General features: G+C 42.8%; 1 protein-coding gene across 2 annotated transcripts in view; it reads right to left on the minus strand.

Moving 5' to 3' along the window:
* Positions 1-18,766: 18,766 nt before the first annotated feature.
* The window catches only part of GRK7 (G protein-coupled receptor kinase 7), a 31,956-nt gene continuing 29,982 nt past the window's right edge, over positions 18,767-20,740 (minus strand). For both annotated transcript variants that reach the window (XM_032408561.1, XM_032408560.1), the window contains one exon: positions 18,767-19,268. In XM_032408561.1, the coding sequence (XP_032264452.1) occupies positions 18,932-19,268 (337 nt within the window). In that variant the 3' untranslated portion in view covers positions 18,767-18,931. The remainder of the gene's footprint in view (positions 19,269-20,740) is intronic.

A 20,740-nucleotide genomic window follows, 5' to 3' on the forward strand; every position in this document is an offset into this window, starting at 1 on the left:
AGGGCTAGGACTTCCTGTGTCTTGTTACCTTACTGGGGCTGACAGGAAAATTTCTGACTGGTTAAGCCTACATTTCTGGGGGAGGTTGAAAGTTCAATTTGGGTAAGTATTAAGTCCAGGTTTGGTGACTTGGCCTAGCATAAGTGACTCCATCTTGGGCCTGTGGTTTTCTTTTTAACAATGTGTTGTTTTTCACAGTTTAAAAATTGTGCCTGTGTTTTTACAAAGATTGAGGTCAGTATTTTTTGGAGTCAGTCGCTAGTGGATGCAAACATTACGTATCTTCAGTGTGTGATGTATATCTGTGATGTATATTGAGGACCTCTCTGAGCCTGCACCTTGTCAGGCCAGTCTGGTGGAGAACCAGTGAGACTATGTAACTTGGGCAAAGAAACAAGGAGACCAATCCATCTACTGAGTCTCAAAGCTGTTTACATACTTGTCTATTTAACCTTCTCAAAGACTGGGGCAGCAGGAATCACAAAAGAATCATTTCAGTTTAAAAGGTAGAGGATAATCTATTAGAAAGAAATTGGTGGGAGTCAGATAGCCTGGGGTCAAAATCTGCCCAAACTTTGGGGAGAAATAAATGAGCTAATTTGTAAGGTGCCTGACGCATGTACATAATAAATGGTAGAAATATTTTTCTCATTTAACTCAAGAAGACTCAGAGCCGGGGTTGGGTTGGGCTTGCCCAAAGTCACCTGGCTAGCAAAGGAAGGATCAGAGAGTCAAACCTGGGCGGTTCCCTCTTGAGTCCATGGAACCCCCACCAGCCCCATTATGATACAAGTATTCCCTGGGAGCTCAGGGGAGGGAGCAGTTACATGCGCTAGGAGCAAAGGCATGTCGCAGAGCATGGCATTGGAGCTGACCCTTCTAGAAGAGGCATGGTAGGCAGAAAAGGGAGCACAGACCAGCCTAGGAGGTGTGAAAATTCATAGAATCACAGGGGAATGGTAGGTGAACAGTTGAGTCACTGAACTTCTCTAAGTGTCAGGTTCCAGGAATGAGGGCAAGAAGAGGTGCCCCACTTACTCCAAAGTGTTATTCCAGGGACAGAAGGCGAGTGTATTTGAAAGTTCTTTACAAACTGTTCAGCATTATGCAAATGTAAGATTGTGTGTGCGTACGAGTGTGTGTGTCCCAGGAAAATTTAACACTTGCCTTACGTCTGTGGGTAAAAGAGGAAATCATGACCTTACCTTTTGACCTATAGAGACTGCTCCCAAGCATGGGACATAGGAGAATAAAGGGAAATTCCTGGGAATACTAACCTAGAAGATATTTAGCACATCCAATTAAACCTAGGAGACATATATTATTTATATTATATATAAATAGAATGTTAGGCCAAGCTTTGGTGATTACAGTTTATTGCTAATAAGTATGAATTGTTGCCATAAACTCTAGGAGGTCAGAATCTGCTTGCAGCAAATACAAATTTAAGGAGGCAAAGATAAACCCATCTTCTGGGAAAACTCTATGAACAAAAGACTAAGTTTCATTAGCAAAATCACTTACATCCTCCTGGCACTTTGTGATCCTCTGAAAATAATAATTAACATTTCCTCTGTGCTTACCACGTGTCAGATACTTTTATAAGTACTTTATATGATTTCTTTTTTTTTTTTTTTAAAGATTTTATTTATTTATTTGAGAGAGAGAGAACGAGAGAGAGAGAACACCTGAGAGGGGATAGGGTCAGAGGACGAAGCAGACTCCCTGCCGAGCAGGAAGCCCGATGCGGGACTCGATCCAGGGACTCCAGGATCATGACCTGAGCCGAAGGCAGTCGCTTAACCAACTGAGCCACCCAGGCGCCCACTTTATATGATTTCTTACTGTTAATAATTAATTACAGGGGTGCCTAGGTGGCTCAGTCGGTTGAGCATCTGGGTCTTGGGTTTGGCTCAGGTCGTGATCTCTGGGTCTTGGGATCGAGCCCCACCTCGGGCTCCAAGCTGGGTGGGGAGTCCGCTTGGGATTCTCTCTCTCTCCCTCTGCCCATCCCTGCTAAAATAAATAAATAAATAAATAAATCTTTAAAAAAATAGTTAATTATAAAAACATTGTTAATCATCACAACAATCCTGTGAGATATGCTACTTTGCTGACCTCCATTTTACAGATGGGGAGACCTTAGGTAATGTGACCACAGTCACACAGCTAGTAAGAGGTGGGATTTAAACTCAGGCAGGTCTGATTCTGGAGTCCACATGTTTACCCATTTCCCTCTACTGTCTTTCAGCCAGGTTAATTTATTCATGATAGTGACCATTTACAAGAAGAGACTCTTGATTATTTACTTTATCTCTTTGAAATTCAGCCTAGAGTCCACGCTTCTCAAAGTCAAACTCTCCTCATCTGCTTTGAATTCAGTGCAGCCTATGGAATGTTCGTGAGGGTCATCTGTATCTCTGAAAGGTGTTTCTGAATGTTTACCTACTTGTTCAGAGTTTTGAGTTTTAAAAAGTACAAAAACTGGCTGACCCAGGTTCAGGAACTTTGAGAAATCCTAATGAAACCGCTGAAGAGAGAGACAACGGGCAGGGTTGGAAATGAAGCGCTGTGATGAGGTAAAGATTGAGAGAAAAGTGAAGAAAGAGAACCTGGGAATGATTCAGAGCCTTCGAGCTGCCGGCCTGACCTGGCAGAAGGATCGAGGAGCTGTAATCCTGGAACAGGCACAATGTTCTGTGATGTGGGGGGCTGCAGACGGCACTGTGCACAACGACAGAAATAGTAATGTTTCACTAATAACCATTAAGTTCTGCCAGGACCACCCAACAGAACACACAGATAGGGAAAGACAATGTAGCTGGTTTGACTACCTTGTGACAAGTGAGTGTGGGGCTGGCTCTGCCAACACCGTGGAGCAAGTCAAGGGTGTCCAGGCTCTCTGTCCCCCAGCTCACAGCCCCAGATACCACAGAACCTGTCCGCCACTGCTCCTTCCTGCCACGGACAATTAAGACGTCCCCTATCTCAAGTGGGTTGTGGGGCTGGAAAGCTTTGGCACCAAGGACGGGGGATTAACCCGAAGTGAGGTTTTTCCTCAAGCAGGGGAAAAAAAAAAAAAAAAAGGCAGTTGATAGAACTAAGGAAATGAGCTGAGAAAAAGCCAAACAAAGAATAGTGGTTGGATGATTCATGAGGTGGGGTACTCCTTTCTGGCAAAAAAAACAATATTATAAGATTGTAATCTGCTGGTGGCTGTCTTGTTCTTTAATGACCATGTTCTCTTTCAGAATTCCAAGTGTAGGTTAGGGCTGGAAAGGGGGATAAAGTTGAGATGAAGGACTTTTATTATAAGTGGGTCCATTTCCTCTGCCTTCCCTTCCTGTGAGGGCTGCAGACCTGCCCTGCAACTGAGTCATGGTTGCCCCTGTCCCAGCACTACAATTCATTATGTTTGCTGCCTTGGAAGACGCGAGAGGGAAAGAGCTTTTAAAATTCTGCCTTGGTTTGCTCCAAAGAGTCCTGGGTATTATTTGCAGGTTACATTATTTTCCAGCCTAGTAACTTTTTCCTCATTGCTATTGTGAGTGCTTTCATTGTTTTAACCAAATAATAGTCCAGGTGCAGCCAGGACTCTTTTCTTCTGACAGGAAGACCCCAGGAAGAGCTATCAATTAGTAACTGTTCACAACATACAATTGGTGGGTACTTGACATTTCCAGTGCTACTGAGGAGCTAAAATTTGGATGTCCAACTCTGACCAGAATGAGGAGCAGGAAATCACAAACATTGTTTCCTCAGTCTGTACCCAGAAAGGGTTGGCTTAAGAATAATAGCCTCTCGGGGAACCTGGGTGGCTCAGTCAGTTAAGTGTGACTCTTGGTTTTGGCTCAGGTCGTGATCTCAGGGTCCTGGGATCGAGCCCTGTGTCAGGCTCCGAGCTCAGTGTGGCATCTGCTTGAGATTCTCTCTCCCTCCCCTTCTACCCCTCTAGCTCATGCTCTTGCTCTCTCGCTATCTAAAATAAATAAATAAATCTAAAAAAAAAAAATAGTAGTTTCTATCATTGATCAGAAAAGAAATTTACAAAAATGAAGTTTGATAAAAAAAAATCCTTCCATTGTGAGGAGGTGAGCAGTGACAGGCAGGAGGGTAGGTGAGGTGTATAATAGTAGGGACAAGAGTCCTGGCTTGAAAGGAACTATAGAGTAAATTTCCCTTCCATGATCAAAAATGACAGATGTGCTGACAATCTATGGCTAAATTTGGGTTTTGGACATTGTGTACCTGGATTTGAACCTGGGATTCTCAAAGTATTTGTTGTATGTCCTTTGTCTAGTTACTTCCCCTCTTAGTGCCCCCTTAACTTAAATGTAAAATGGGGATATAATGGTACCAACACCATGGGGCTGGGGAGGGATCAAATGATTAATTCATGGAAAGCAGAGTAAGTGCTCAACAGATGTTAGTTATTATTGTCATCAGGGCTACAACATCACAATAGCTCTTCTGTACTACAGAAATTCCAGAAAGTTTTTAATTAGCTGTGCAATCTTGGGGCTGAATTTTCCTATCTGTAAAATGAGGGAGTTGTCCAGATAAGGTCCAAACTGACTTTAAAAGCCTAGAATTACATTCTTTGCATTTTCCTAATGGAAATATTGAGGCCTACAAGTAGTATCTGTCCTTGACACAAGGCAACCCAGTAAAGACAGGCTGGGGAGGTAGCTGGCCACCAATCTCCGGTGCTGCTAGTCTTCTATTATCTTATCAGAAGATCACAACCCGGGGCTCCTGGGAAGTACAACCCAGTATAACCTTTCTGGAGGTCATCTGGCAATATTTATCAAAAGCCTTAAAAGTATTTATACCTCGGGCGCCTGGGTGGCTCAGTTGGTTAAGCGACTGCCTTCGGCTCAGGTCATGATCCTGGAGTCCCGGGATCGAGTCCCACATCAGGCTCCCTGCTCAGCAGGGGGTCTGCTTCTCCCTCTGACCCTCTTCCCTCTCATGCTGTCTCTCATTCTCTCTCTCAAATAAATAAATAAAATCTTTAAAAAAAAAAAAAAAAAAAAAAAGTATTTATACCTCAACATTCCACTTCTAGGAGTTTATGCTAGGACAATGATAAATAATAAAGGATGTTGCAAGATAGCCACAAGGATGTTCATTACAGGATTATTTGTAATAAGGAAAAACTGGAAAATATTGATAATAAAAACAGGATTGGGTAGACAAATTATAGTGCATCCATGTAATGAAATGCAGTTCTAAATATGATTAACAAGGAATTTTTTTTTGACATGGCAAGATGCTTACAATATATTGCTAAATGAAGGGGCGCCTGGGTGGCTCAGTCGCTTAAGCGTCTGCTTTCAGCTCAGGTCATGATCCCAGGGTCCTGGGATCGCATCGGGCTCCCAGCTCAGCGGGAAGCCTGCTTCTCCCTCTCCCACTCCCCCTGCTTGTGTTCCCTCTCTCACTGTGTCTCTGTCTGTCAAAAAAATAAAATCTTAAAAAAAAAATTATATATATAGTTAAATGAAAAAACAGATTATCAAACAATATATATACATTATGATTCCAGAAGGGTTAAAAACCAATATAAATATAGATAGATAGATAGATAGATCCACCAAAAATTCACCAAATGAACCAAATCTATTACCAGTCCATTAAATATATCCACCAAAATATAAACAGAGCTAATCTCAAGATAGTGATTGGTATTTTCCTTCTTTTAAAAATCAGTTTTATACAATGAACATGTGCTTTTTTCTGTTTGTTTTGGAGAAATTAAAACATAAAAAGAGAAAGAATTGTGATAGCTACCCCACCCCCATCCCCACTGTGGCCACGTGCCCATCAACTTCAGCAATTATTAGCTTATGACCAATTTTGTTTCACCTTGTAATTTTTTTTTAAAGATTTTATTTATTCATTTGAGACACAGAGATACAGAGAGAGAGAGAAAGCATGAGCAGGGAGAGAGGCAGAGGGAGAAGGAGAAGCAGGCTCCTCGCTGAGCCAGGAGCCCGATGTGGGGCTCGATTCCAGGACCCCGGGATCATGACCTGAGCCGAAGGCAGACGCTTAACCATCTGAGCCACCCAGGCGCCCCTCACCTTGTATTTTTAATAGAAAAAAACGACTTAAAATTTTTTCAAGACTGTATAAGAGGAATTATTTTTCATTTCATTCCAACTACAGGCCAAATACTAAGAAAATTAGTTCAATATTCATAGTGGTCCAGAGCATTGCCATTTTTAATCTTATCAGGAGCAAGTAAGAGCAGTTCTGCACAGACCTAGGCCAGATCTTCATCAGGCAAGCATCTCAGTCAAGACTAGCTTCCGGTGCAAGTGTCAGAAACCCACCTCTGACGAGTGAATGTGGGGAACAGTTGGCTCTTGTGATCCCACTGGAGCGCAGGCAGAGGGAGGGGTGGCTGATGGACGTGGAGTGTCCCTAGGGCCTTGGGCTTATTACTCTCATGCTGCTGACCTGAGTCCCAGGCATGTCAGCTCACAGCCTCTCAGCAAGGGAGGGACGGGTCCCACCGCTCTCAGTCATACAACCAGGGGAGGTCTCTGTCTGATGGACCTTGGGTCTTGTCATTTCCCTGTGACCAAGGGGACCATGCTGAGATATTTAGAGGTTCTAACAGTAAGAATAGTCATAACAGCAGCAACTTATAAACATATAGCCTCTGCTCTGTGCCGGGCACTGTCTAAATGTTAGATATAAATACTAGTTAAAGCCTAACAACCGTAAGAGGCAAGTGCTATTACCAGCATCATTACCTTTTTAGAGATGGGGAAATTGAGACCAAAAGCACCCAAGCAACTTGTCCACAGTCATACAACCGGTGAGTAACAGAACTAGGATTCACACCTAAGCCGCCTGGCCCTAGGGCTGGTACAATTAATGACCCTGTGATTTCATTGTTTGGGAGTTGGAGCACCAAAAATAGTGTGCCTCTTACCATATGTAATCCAAATCCAAATCACATCAAATTCTGGATCAGGGTAAGAGAGTTAAAAAAAATTAATTTTTCCCTATGACTATTCGATGTTTGCTGTCACATGCTTTTCTCATGGTTTTGGTGCTGGTGCCCTAGGTGACACTGGCTCTTGCATAACTGGCCCCAGGGTTTGAGAAGGGATTTGTGGTAAGCAGGCAGAGCACAAATGTAGTTTTACTAGCCAGAGGTGTGCTGGGTGCCCCCTGCCCCCACAGGAAGTCCTCCAGTCCACTTCGGGGACTCTCACTTTTGGGGCTCTGGCAGCAGCTATAGACTTGACAGCTCACTTCTGCAAAGGCCGACCTGCATTCCTCTGGCTTTCCTTCTTCTTTCCTTCCTCCTTTCATTCTTTAAATGTGTTTGGCAGCAAGTAGTCAGAAACTCGACTGTCAGTGCAATCTAAACTCTAAAGAGGCTACGAGCTCCTTAAGAAGTCTGAAAGAAGGAGGGTCACCCAGTATGTGTGACAGCTCAGTGATGTCATCGAAAACCCAGGTCCTTCCATCTTGCCGCTCTGCCTCCTGGTGTGTTAGCTCTTGTTTTCAAGCCCATGACCTACGGTTGCAGATGGCTGCCCCAGAGCAAGGCATCATTGTCCTCTTATAACACGATGACATAAAAAAGGAAGGGGTCAAAATGGCTTTTTTTCGGGGCACCTGGGTGCCTCAGCTGTTAAGCGTCTGCCTTCGGCTCAGGTCATGGTCCCGGGGTCCTGGGATCGAGCCCCGCATCGGGCTCCCTGCTCCACGGAGAGCCTGCTTCTCCCTCTCCCACTCCCCCTGCTTGTGTTCCCTCTCTCGCTGTGTCTCTCTCTGTCAAATAAATAAATAAAATCTTAAAAAAAAAAAAAGGCGTTTTTTCCACATGTCTCTCTCTTATTTAGGCCAAAAAATCCATCTAAGAACAGCCCAACAAGCAGCTGTTTACTCTCATTGACCAGGGTGAGGTCACATGACAATGTCTAGCCCAATTACTGGCAAAAAGACCAATCCTAATTCATCCTCTAGGGCAGGGCATGTGGCTTCCCTCGGAAATATTTGACATCTGTGTGCAAGGAAGGAGAGATCATTTTTGGGTAGGCTGATATATAACCCCTTTCTTCTTCCTCTCATGTCGTTCCTCTAACAAGCCTAGAAAGTAGAAGGCCTGGGGTAGGGTCAAGGTCAGGGTTGGGGAACAGGGGACATGGTCTGCTCATTAGTGAAATTCACATTTATCCTTTTGCAGAATAATTTGACCTTGTATTTTCCTAACTCTCCTAAGGCCTCAGAAAATTCTTTAATTCCAAGGCTGGGAAAAGTATGTTATATCCTGTATTAGTTTTCTATGGGTGCTGTAATAAATTACCACAAAATTAATAACACAAATTTATTCTCTTATAGTTCTGGAGGCCAGAAATCCCAAACCCAAAAGTTTCACTGGGCTAAAAGTCCAGGTATTAGCTGTGGGCTTGTTCCTTCTCAAGGATCTGGGGAGAATCCATTTCCTTGTTTTATTTAGTCTCTAGTGACTTCCTTTATTCGTCGGCTTGTGGCCCTTTTTCTTCAGTGTGCACGACTCCACCAACGGCATCAGCTTCTCTGTATCACACAGCTTTCTCTGACCAACTCCTCCTGTATCCCTCTTAGAAGGAGAGTTGTGATTGTTCATGATCATCTCCTTATCTCAAGGTCCTTAAATTAATCACGTCTACAAAGCCCATAGCCATATAGCATTTATAGGGAATTAGGACACGAATATTCAGCCCACCACATGTTCCTTAATATCTGATCCTCCAATCTCAAAACTTTTAGAAGGGGGAACTTCAGGGCAGGAGGGAGTTCCAATGTCTTCTCAGTGATGTTCAGCAACCCAGCCGCTCATAATTGCAGGTTTGGGGTCTATGGTTTAGGTTTGTGGCAGGTCCTTGGGGTGGTGTTTATGCCTGAAGGACAGAATTCTCATTAGAAGGAAGTCTTTCTCAGGAGCCTATGGGGGACACTTGTAACTCTCTCTGTTTTCTACTCTTGCAGGTAAATGAATCAAGTTTGCTTTAAGACAGTGCATATGGAAGAAGGGGCAGATCCCATTAATGTAAAGTAACTTTAATCAAATAAATCACATGCCACCATGAGCTTCATCACATTTTTAATGAACCCCCCACTGTGGAGTGATGATTCAAGCTATCAGGACATTATGTAAAATTTCTGTAGTGAGTTTATAGACCACTCAGTCTGTTTTCTTATCTCTGTATTTGTTTCTTTTTTGGTTGTTGTTCTGGTTCTGGTCCTTGCCCCTGACTTTCATGTTCTCTCATCTTTTAGATATTGGAAGCTTTGTATCTAGCTTTCCCTGGCATTTCTTAGCCTCTCTGTCTGGTGAATATCTTCCATGGGCTGTGACTTGTGACTCTAGTTGGTTTCTCCCCTACAACCTTGTCTACCTCCTAAAAATGGAACCAAGCTTGGGGTACATCTTGCCAGATTCTGGACCGAGTCACAACTAACCAACCACAGTTTATTTCAGGGGCAAGTCAGTGAAGTGCTGGTAAATGCTTAACAACCCACTCTCCAGGAAAACAAACCCTTAATTGTGGGATCTGCTGTTTTTTTGGGTTGCAGATCTACCCACCATGGCCTAATTCAAGCTACCAAGATGAGGTCAGGGGAGGCTGAAAGTGGAGTTGAGAAGAGGTGCGCACCATCCGTTCCCTGGGCCAAGGGCAGGTCTGTCCTCATGACGCGATATTGCAGTAGTCTGCTACCTCCCAAACATTCCCTCTGGAAGTTTTGCCAAAGGAAACTTTTCACACCCATTCTCCCCAAGTCAGGCTTTGGCGGCATGGGAGTGTAACTGAAAGTAAACTTTGAGTTAGAATTGCATTTTGCTCGTTGTCTTCTCCACTGTTCCTTGTTCCTTGTGTGGAGTAATGCTGGCTTATAGTCAGTCACTTTTACCGGCAAGACAGTCACCATGCAGGGGAGGAGGAAAAGCAACTGGCTCCTTCTATGGGTCTCCAGTGTTACACACAAGAAGATTCTCAACTTAATGTAACATCTGAGATGAATTAGCTGAGCTTTCTCTGCTACAGGAAAATAAAGAAGGGGGTGGTGGGTGGGAGAAGGTGAGCAGATAGAGTAGATCATTTAAATTCTCAGAGAATCCAGATGTCAGTTAATGGTTTCTACCTTCTTCTTAAACTCCTCTTCCAAAATCAAATGGAGGGATTTATTTCACTTCCCTTCTGTATCACCACACATGGTGGGGTAGGGCAGGGTGAGTGACAAAGTGACTAGAGGGGACTGTGGGAGGGAGAGGCAAGATGATTGGACAGCCTACACACTGCATGTCAGAACTAAGTGACAGAATTGATCAAACGCTGGACTATGAAATGTTGCCAGTGAAGATGCATAAAGTAATAAAAACAGTGAAAATTCCACATGCCCGGGCAAACTTCTGCCCTGCAGTATCTGCTCTTCTGTTTTATGGGCCTAGCCCAGAACAGAACCAAGCAAAGGTGAGGGCCGGAGGGCACACCACTCCCCAGGAAGCCGGGCGTGGACAAGGGCATCCGAATGTTTGTTTGGTTGAGTTGCTATTTCACCATTGTCTGCCTTGCTACCAGTTATGACATGTGCCCAAGCGGCCTTCTCCCCTTCATTCCACTGGCATTTGTTAAAAAAACATTCACCGAGATCCAGTCTGGATGTGTCTTTTAGCCTGCCTGTAACTTTCCACTTTAAGGGAGATGTAATAAGGAGTTTACAAGTCCTAATTGCACAGCTTTTTAAGAACAAGGATTTTTAAAGCATAAACCTGGGAGAAATTCTTATAAAGAGGAAAGGAAGAGGGAAAACTGGATTCTGGTTCTTAAATCCCCCTAGGCATTATGCTTCTTGGTCCTTGGCATCAACTAAAGAGAAGCAGGAAAAATTATTGATCCACATTGGCTCATAGAGATATCCAGCCAAAGGGGGAAGTATTCAGGATGGGCATGGTCTGTCTTGGGCTCAATTCCTGTCTCCTACCACAAGGCCTAGTACATGGTAAACCCTGAATTAGTATTTGTTGAACGAGTGAATGTATATGATTATTTTTGAGGAGACAAAGAAATAAAGAAGTGTAGTTTCAAAAGGATTTTTCTAAGTATCTACACCCGAGCCATTAGCCCGCAGGACCAGAAGTTGGGTGAGTGAAATGCAAGGTCCAAGGTGCGCGACTGGAACATTCACTTTCAGTTTGTGCACGTTTCCATGCCACTTGTGTGCTCCTGAGACCGAGCGCTGCCTTAAATATTATACCCTGGCTGCCCCGCTCACCTCACTCTAGTCCCAGCCCTGCTACTCCATCTAGGGCCTACAGAATATTTCTTAGAAATTATTTCTTCCTTGGGTTTGGTCCACTAAGTCTGCTCTGAGCCTCACAGGAAACATTGCCGGGAATAGGGACAGAGGCAGCTCCTACCCGGGAAACCAATGACCTCAGAGCCAAGAGGTGTCAGGTGGACCTGGATTTACTCAGCACTGAACTGTGTACTTGAAGAAGACTATTAACCTCTGCAGCTTTCTTTTCTTCATCAATAAATGCAGAAAATAATACCTACTTCACAGGATGACTGTGAGCCTTGGGAGTAATACACAAAAGGTACCAAGTACAGTGCCCAGCACATAGTAGGTGCTCAGCCAATGGAAACTTTTGTTGCATCATTATTATTGGCAGTAGTAGTGGTGATGCTGGCCACACCGCCTGGCCAGCTCCTCGAATGGGAGCGAGCACACGTGTGGACCGGCCACAGAAATTTGCAGAAGCTGTATTGGAGCACAGAATTGATAGATTCGGGCAATTCACTCTGACTGTGAGCCAGGTGCTGGGCTAGTTTTCCTGTATTTTCTCTCATCCTGACCACAGACTATTCTTATTTGATTATCTATACTCATGGACAACAGATAATTTTTTAGCCTAAGTATGTCTGGTGCAACATTGGGGACCTAATGATGCTAGAAAAAAAATTAATTTGCTTTCAGCAGTTCAAACGTAACTGACATCCTGCATTGGACCCGGCAAACCTTGCAGGGGAGTTGTTAGTACAGGGACTTGAAAATGGTGCCTGCCACTGGGTGTGTCTCTGGAATGCCTGCTTGCCTCGGGGGCTCAGCACACTGTGTACTAGCAGGTGAACCTCTGAAGCTGTTCTTGGTTCTTCTGGCTCCTGGCTTTCTCCTCTCTGCCTCTCTTTCCCCAGTAGCGTCTCCTGCGGCACGCAGGAAGTATGGGCACGGCAGGAATGCACTTGACAACTGGCGGGGCAGATGGGAGAGGCAGGGCGAAGAGAACTGGTTTAAAAATATGTACTAGTCAGCTGGCCCACGCACCTCAACCAAACTGCTGGGGAAATGCTAGCTGCTTTCTGGGCTTGCCACCACTCCCCCCAGCCCCCTATTTAGGGGCTCTTCTTTCTGCTGTGTGTTTCATAAGAGAATAACAAGAGAAAGGGCTCTTGGTGTGAACTTTCGTTAATGGAAGCAGAATTTCAAAAATATGCCTCAGGTTCCTTGATGGCATTATGACATTCTGGGCTGTGTCAATGGATAATCCTCCAAAAAAAAAAAAAAAAGTAAAATCGTGACTGTCATACAGAAATAAAAATGAATACATGTTAAAGATTTTTATTTAACGCATTCATGAGAAAACTGGTGTTACAATCAGTTGAAAAAAAGTAATAAAAACCATACATCTGTATGCAATAAAGGAATGTTGAAATGAAAGCAAATACACATAAAACTGGCTTAGGGGATGTTGGGCTGAGTTGTATCTCTCAAAATTCCTATGTTAAAGTCCTAACCCCCAGGTACCCCAGACTGCGACTGTATTTGGAGATAGGGTCTTTAAAAGAGGCGATTGGTGCGCCTGGGTGGCTCAGTCGTTAAGCGTCTGCCTTCGGCTCAGGTCATGATCCCAGAGTCCTGGGATCGAGCCCCACATCGGGCTCCCTGCTCCGCGGGAAGCCTGCTTCTCCCTCTCCCACTCCCCCTGCTTGTGTTCCCTCTCTCGCTGTGTCTCTCTCTGTCAAATAAATAAAATATTAAAAAAAAAAAAAAAAAAGAGGCGATTAAGTTAAAATGAGGTCATTAGGATGGGCCCTAATCCAATATGACTGGTGTCCTTATAAGAATAAATTAGGACACAGAGACCCACGGCAGGAAGATCATGGGCAGACAGGAGAAGACAGTCTTGTAGAAGTCAAGGAGAGAGGCCTCAAAAGAAATCAATCACACTGACACCTTGATTTTGGACTTGGAGCCTCCAGAACTGTGAGATAATAAATTTCTGGTTTTCAAGCCACCCAGTTTGCAATACTTTGTTATCTTAGCCCTGACCAACTAATGGTGGTGGTGGTGGTGGGGTTATTTGCATGTCTATAGACAAGAATTATTTTGCATTCCCATTAGTTATCTGGTTTATAGAGTTGTAAAATAGCTCCTTTAGAGTCAGATAACCTCTTCAGTTTAGTAGTAAGATAATTTATGACTAGGATCCGTAAATTACTGCTTGTGGGCCAAATCTAGTCCTACTACCTGTTTTTTATAAATAAAACTTTATTGGCACACAGCCATACTTATTCCTTCTTGCATTATCTGTGGCTGCTTTCCTATTACAAAGGTAGAGATAAGTAGTTGCCATTTGCAAAGTCTAAAATATTTACACTCTGGTCTTTTACAGAAGTTTGCATATCCTCCTCCAGGCAATGCATCAGTTTTCCACTGAAGCACAAATGTTTCCTTACAATCAGAGCGTTCAAGGTCATTTGGTTCAGGGGTTCCCAGATTTTGAAATCTCACAGGTCCGTAAAATTTCAAAAAAAATTTGAGGGATGGTCAGAGGGTCTCCAATTTTACTTTTATAAAATATCAGCTGCGGGGCACCTGGGTGGCTCAGTTGGTTAAGCGACTGCCTTCAGCTCAGGTCATGATCCTGGAGTCCCGGTATCGAGTCCCGCGTCGGGCTCCCTGCTCAGCAGGGAGTCTGCTTCTCCCTCTGACCCTCCCCCCTCTCATGTGCTCTCTCTCTCTCTCTCATTCTCCCTCTCTCAAATAAATAAGTAAAATCTTTAAAAAAATAAATAAATAAAATATCAGCTGCTTCATAAAAAGATTTGTGTGTGCGTGTGTGTGTGCGCGCAAAAAGGTGATTTTATTAAAGCATGGGGATAGGACCCATGGCAGAAAGAGCTGCTGCATAAAAAGATATTTTGAAGTAAATAGTGCATGAGAAACTTTGCTGCATTGTACTTGCTTTCATTTCTCTGAGGTTTGGTAAAACCTCACCAGGAACCACCACAGTTCATGATCTAGTTTGTGGAACCAATAATCTGGCCTAACTTTAGGCACCAAATACTGGCTCTGTCCAAGGGGACTCTGCTGGTTTAGACCAGGAGTCAGGTCTGGTGAAACTCTCAGGATCCAGGCTGATACCCTTCAGCCAGAAAGGGGTCCTCAGGGACTGATTATTGCCAGAGCCAGCTTGGGCATGCCCCACACACCGAGGTCCAGCTATGATGGAGCCCGACTTGCTTTAAATAATATATTTTTTTCCTGATTTTTAAAATAAAAATGTGGTCAGTACAGAAAACTTGAGAAAAAGTGGGAAGAACAAAATTCATCTCTACCCAGAGAGATATAAAGGTTTACTGACACACATGGGCAACAAAAGCACTTTCCAATCTAAAAATCGTAAAGGGAGAAAACCAAGCATCTCTCCCCAAACCAAAATGGAGCCTGGCACACGCAGGTAGCAGTATGTATTGAACAAATAACTAAACCTAAATAACTGCAATTATTTATCCTAGATGATCCAAGATAACTCAGTAAGTCTTTGAAAAATTTTTTGATAATCAAAATGGCTAATATGGTAAGTCTTCCCGGCACCCCCCTTCTTGCATTTATTTTTTTTCCTTGTGTCATTTTTTTTTTTTTTTAACTCTTAAGATTTAAAACTGCCCAGGACAACTCTTTAAGAAGCAAGGATTATGTATTTTCACTTGTTTTCATGTCCAAACAATTTACATAAATCAAGTTTTATTATTAAAATGCCCTAATGATACATACAATATAATAACCTTTAAAAATTGATCAGGTAGACTCTCATGATTTCAAGACATGTAATTTCTAAGAAGCCAATTAATTGAATTTTCACTTCCATGCCTGGTCACCTAAATAAAAAACATCTTAAACCTGGTATTGAAAATAAACAATTGAGAGTATTTTTTAACTCTTTGTGGCGTGCAATCTTAAACTCAAGAATTCATCACTGTTTTCTTTGAAAACCTCATGCATACCTTCTGCTTTGAGGGTACCTCTACATCCCTTCCTGCAGCTTATCCATCTCCTTTAAACCGATCTCCTCCTGTAGGAAACAAACATTCCAGATAACCTGACAAACTGGAAGAATAAAGATGACTTCACTCTGGTTCTTCTTTGTCTGAATACCTCACTCATATATGTGTTTGTTTCCCCTGATGTTTCATTATGTTTATGAAACTTCTCTATAAAAACATAAGCTCAATTTCACTTTTGGAAAATAAGCAAGCATCATCCCCTTTCAAAAATCACTTTCTTCTTTTGGTGAAACATCTGGTTTCGTCTTATTTAAGTCTTTACTTAAATCCCACCCATGACCTGCGCAGATGGCTCTGCATTCACTTATTTCTCTCCATCTCCGATATTTAATCTCCCCGATCAGGTCTGTCTCTCACCTGCCCCACCCTTTAGCCAGAAGCCTCCTTCACTCTGAAGTGGCCCAGGTGGGTCCTGTACCTAGCATGTGATGAGGATGGGGCCTGGGATGGACTCCAATGTCTCCATTTATTCTAATTAGTTTTTTCGTTCATTGTGCATAAAAACTTTCCTTTTAAACTGCTCCCTGGGACGCAGCTCTCTTCCATCTCTCACCTCCTTTGGACCTTTTAATTAAGGTGGCCAAGTTTAGCTCTTACTAGTGTGTTCCCTGACCTAGAATCATTTGACCTGCTGCTACTTAATGACTATAGTCTTCAATTTATTATGCCCCTACAGTATGCAAGTCATGTGCTATGTGCTTCATATACATTATTTCTAGTCTTTGCTACACCCCTCCCTGAAAAGCTGTGTGACCTTGGACAAGTTACAGAACATCTCTGAGCTTCAGTTTCTCATTTGTTTAAGATTTATTTATTTATTTCAGAGAGAGAGGGAGTGGGGGAGGAGGGCAGAGGGAGAGGGAGAGAGAGAATCCCAAGCCGACTCCCCACTGACCACAGAGCGTGATGCTGGGCCTGATCCCATGATCCTGAGATCATGACCTGAGCTGAAATCAAAAGTCATACGCTCAACTGACTGAGCCACCAAGGTGCCCCAGTTTCTCATTTAAAATGTGAATAATAACAATGACAGGAGTGTTCATTCTACCCTACACCATATAGCCTCTCTTAGACAGTTGTCTTATTTCTCAATGGTGTCCCCCAAATGTCCAGGATAGGGCTCAATGTGTAACTTAGCTCAACACATATTTACTTGGTGATTGTTTGAATATAGTTATCTTACTCAATTACTTTCCTGAGTTAGTTTTAAGAAATGAAACACAGATTTGTATTAAAGTTTATCAAAAGCAACAGACATTCACATTAAGGAACCAATGCAATAAGACATTACTTTTAAGTGTCTAATTATGAAGCTAAATACTAAGACTTCTACTCTTGGAATGCTCTGGTTAGTTGGATTTCTGTTAACTGTGAATTTGTTTTTTGTTAAAATAGACTTGTTACGAATTTCATCAAATTTTAATCTACTTTCTTGCCTTAGGAAAAAGAATCTGCTGGACACACCTGTATGTGCTTTGATGACCCAGGACTCTGCAGTATCTCCAGGGCAGGATTTGGAGCATCAAGAGCTTGCTGAGGATAGAGAATGAGCAGGAAGGTGAGTAGCAGGTGCACTGACCCAGGACTCAAGTCTGAGAGGACTTCTTACTTCTTACTTACTGTGCAGGATATGGCTAATGCTGTCTTGTAGTTGAGGATTACTGTTGGCTGGGTTCCAGTTAACCAAGTATTTTTTGATGCGTATTTTTGCAACTCTTGGCTCCTGTACTCAAGAGATAAAACTTTTAAAATGATTTCAGCCAGGTTTGTCACCACTGGCACAAGTGAGATTTCCTTATGCACACATACATCTTTTTTTATCCTTTCTTAAAATTTCATTTATTATTTTTTTTCATAAGCTCTATGCCCAACATGGGGCTTGAACTCACGACCCCAGATCAAGGGTCACATGCTCTACCAGCTGAGCCAGCCAGGTCCCCCCCCCTTTTTTTCTTTAAGTATAATCATCTCAGATTTATAATTGTGTCCAGAATATTTTTTTACACCCTTAGAATTTTCACTTTGTCTGTGCTCTTGAGAAGTGCTAATTCTACAGTAAAGTGCTGGGCAGCCACTTGAACTGAGGGCTACCATTTGTTCAAATCAGCTGCCAAAGGCCATATTTCTCCTTCAGGTCTTGAAATAGCCAAGAGTCTTCTTCACAAGATATGTGGGAAGAACTAAAGTGTACAAGGACAGGAAAGTCTACAAGATGAATATAGATGATGTTCAGTTTCATATATACTGCAATTGCCAAAATTACATGTTTTTTGGGTATTTGAAAAGTTGCTGTCAAATGTATAATTGAAACTTTGAGCAACCAAGACAGGAACCCATACATAACAGCGTTTCAGCCTACATGGCTCTGGTTCTCAAACGTGCCACACATCAGAAGTACCTGGGGAGGGCGCCTGGGTGGCTCAGATGGTTAAGCGTCTGCCTTCGGCTCAGGTCATGATCCCAGGGTCCTGGGATCGAGTCCTGCATCGGGCTCCCTGCTCCTTGGGAGCCTGCTTCTCCCTCTGCCTCTCTCTCTCTCTGTCTCTCTCTCTGTCTCTCATGAATAAATAAATAAAATCTTAAAAAAAAAAAAAAAAAGAAGTACCTGGGGAGCTTCTGAAAATCTAGATGCCCAGGCTGCCTCCCCCAGATCAATTAAAATATGGGGGTAGGAGTCAGATATTGGTATTTTTAAAAGATCCCTAGGTGATTCTAAAGTTCAGCAAAGTTTGGGAACCAACGGCATGTGGAAAAATACATGTAAGCAATTTGTAGCATGTTACCTAAAGGGCTCAACTTACAGAATACCTTAATTCACAGATCTCATGAATGTTTCCATTTAAAATACTTCAACATTATAATGGTAAAATATTTCAAAAATATGAAAAAGAGACTCTCAGTAAATTAAAAATTATTCTGTAATTTAAAATATTGCCAATATATTACAATCCACTCCTTTTTAGGGGGAGAATATCAGGAACATTTATTTCCAGCTTCCAAATCCTTTTTATAAGTACAGAAGCAGAAGAAATACTGAAAGATGAAGGGAAGAAAGGATATAAACAAAGAAAAACTAAAATGATTATTTACCAAGAATTGCAAATGCTCATTTTCTGAGTATACCACAACATTCCATTCTCTATTCCTAGGACTTGGTGTAATTTTCAGGGACATGATGGTGGAGGGCTCATGCTTTTAGTTTATCAAAATAAACCTGAGTGTTCCTTTTCCCAGTCCTCAGTGAAAACTGAGACTTTACTCATCTTTATGAAAAAAGAGAGAAAGAAGAAAGAAGTGGGGGGAAAGAGAGAGAGAGAGAAAGAAGGAAGGAAAGAAGGAGAGGAGAGGAAAGAAGAGGAGAAGAGGAAGGGAAGGAGAGAGGGGAGAAAAGGGGAGGGGGGAGGGGAGAAAAATGTGTCCTAGTGGTGAGCTCACCTGTCCTTTGAACTGTTCTATGGTTGAAATGCCCCTCCTGATTGATCAGTCCTCATTCAACAGATTTTCATGTGTTAGGAACGTTTGAGGATTATGTCAGCTGAGATTCCTGCTGCCTATCTGGTGGAGAGAACAACTTATAATAACAAACACACACCAGACTTGGATGAATTACCATCCCCACAATCTGCAGGCCTGTTGGGGTCATTCAATTCTTCAAACAGTCCCGTTTCTATAATCTCTTCCTGCCATGCTATAGGGACAGCACCTGTTGCAAATCTTTGGAAGAACATCTTATCTTTATCATCAAATTCGATTCCCCGAACCTCAGAGAAATCTTCAATTTCAGCGATGTCTTTGGCATAAACCACTGAAGGGTCTGGCACAAATGGGGGCTCAATTAGGCCAGCTTCCAGGCGAGCAAAATTGATGGTTTTGAAGAAAGGGTGTTGCCTGGGATCATCAGACTTTTCTCTGTGAAGAAAGGAGATGGTCAGCCTGAGACACAGTAACAAACCAAAACAGGAAATGTTCTAACAATACGAAGTGTCTAGCATTCTTTTCCTGTAATACGATTTCATTTTAATTGCAAAGACAATATAACGATATAAAGAATAGTTTGGAAAAATAATAACTTTAAATTTCACCCACAATTTAAAAAAATCACCCACAGGGGCACCTGGGTGGCTCAGTCGTTAAGCGTCTGCCTTCGGCTCAGGTCATGATCCCAGGGTCCTGGGATCGAGCCCCGCATCTGGCTCCCTGCTTGGCGGGAAGCCTGCTTCTCCCTCTGCCACTCCCCCTGCTCGTGTTCCCTCTCTTGCTGTGTCTCTCTCTTCAAATAAATAAATAAAATCTTAAAAAAAAAAAAATCACCCACAATTCCATCTTATGCAAACAGTAGCATTTTCATTGTTTGCAGATAACCTTCACATATAGATCTAATTTTTAGAGTCAAGCAGTTGACATGACTTTTATTCTTAGTGTTTTGTGGAAATACAAGCAAAATTCAGTGGGGCCAGAACCTGCTTACCTGCAACTTCCAGCCATTGCATTTTGCTCTACCCTTCAGGGTCACATAGAACAAGGGAAGCATGTCTATCCACACACAGCCCCACTCACATCCTAAAAAACAGCACCCATATTGCCTCAGTCTTCATATGACATGATTTTTAGGAGCTCCACCTACCTCCCCCAATTGCCACAATACTTTTAAAGACTTTAAAAAAATCCATTAGTAATTTTTAGTAGCATGAATGAGCATACATTCAATGCTCAAGACTATGGTTATTGGTTACCAAGCCCTCTTTCCTTGCGCTAGAAATTATGCCAGTATTTGCCTTAGAATAAGGGGGAAAAAATGTATGTTCCCAATTGTGTAACTTCTTGTATTAGTTATCTATTGCTGTGTAACAAACTGCCCCAACATTCAGCAGCTTAAAACAACAAACATTGGGTGCCTGGGTGGCTCAGTCGTTAAGCGTCTGCCTTCGGCTCAGGTCATGATCCCAGGGTCCTGGGATCGAGCCCCACATCAGGCTCTCTGCTCTGCGGGGAAGCCTGCTTCTCCCTCTCCCACTCCCCCTGCTTGTGTTCCCTCTCTCACTGTGTCTCTCTTTGTCAAATAAATAAAATCTTAAAAAAAAAAAAAAATAAAACAACATTTATTATCTCAGTTTCTGTGGGTGAAGAATCTAGAAATGGCTTAACTGGGTGCCTCTGGCTCAAGGTCTTTCATGAGGTTGTTCATCAGCGCTGTGGTCTCATCTGAAGGTTCAACTGGGACTAGGGGAGGAAATCTGCTTCCAAGCTCACTCACATGGTTATTGGCAGGTCTCCATCCCTCACCATGTGAGCCTCTCCACAAAGCTACCTTATAACTTTACACCTGGCTTTCCCCTGAGCCCAAGATAAAAGGCACAGTCTTTTTACTACCTAATCTTGGA

This window comes from Phoca vitulina, unplaced genomic scaffold (genome assembly GCF_004348235.1).
Source record: "Phoca vitulina isolate PV1807 unplaced genomic scaffold, GSC_HSeal_1.0 scaffold10, whole genome shotgun sequence".
NCBI lineage: Eukaryota > Metazoa > Chordata > Mammalia > Carnivora > Phocidae > Phoca > Phoca vitulina.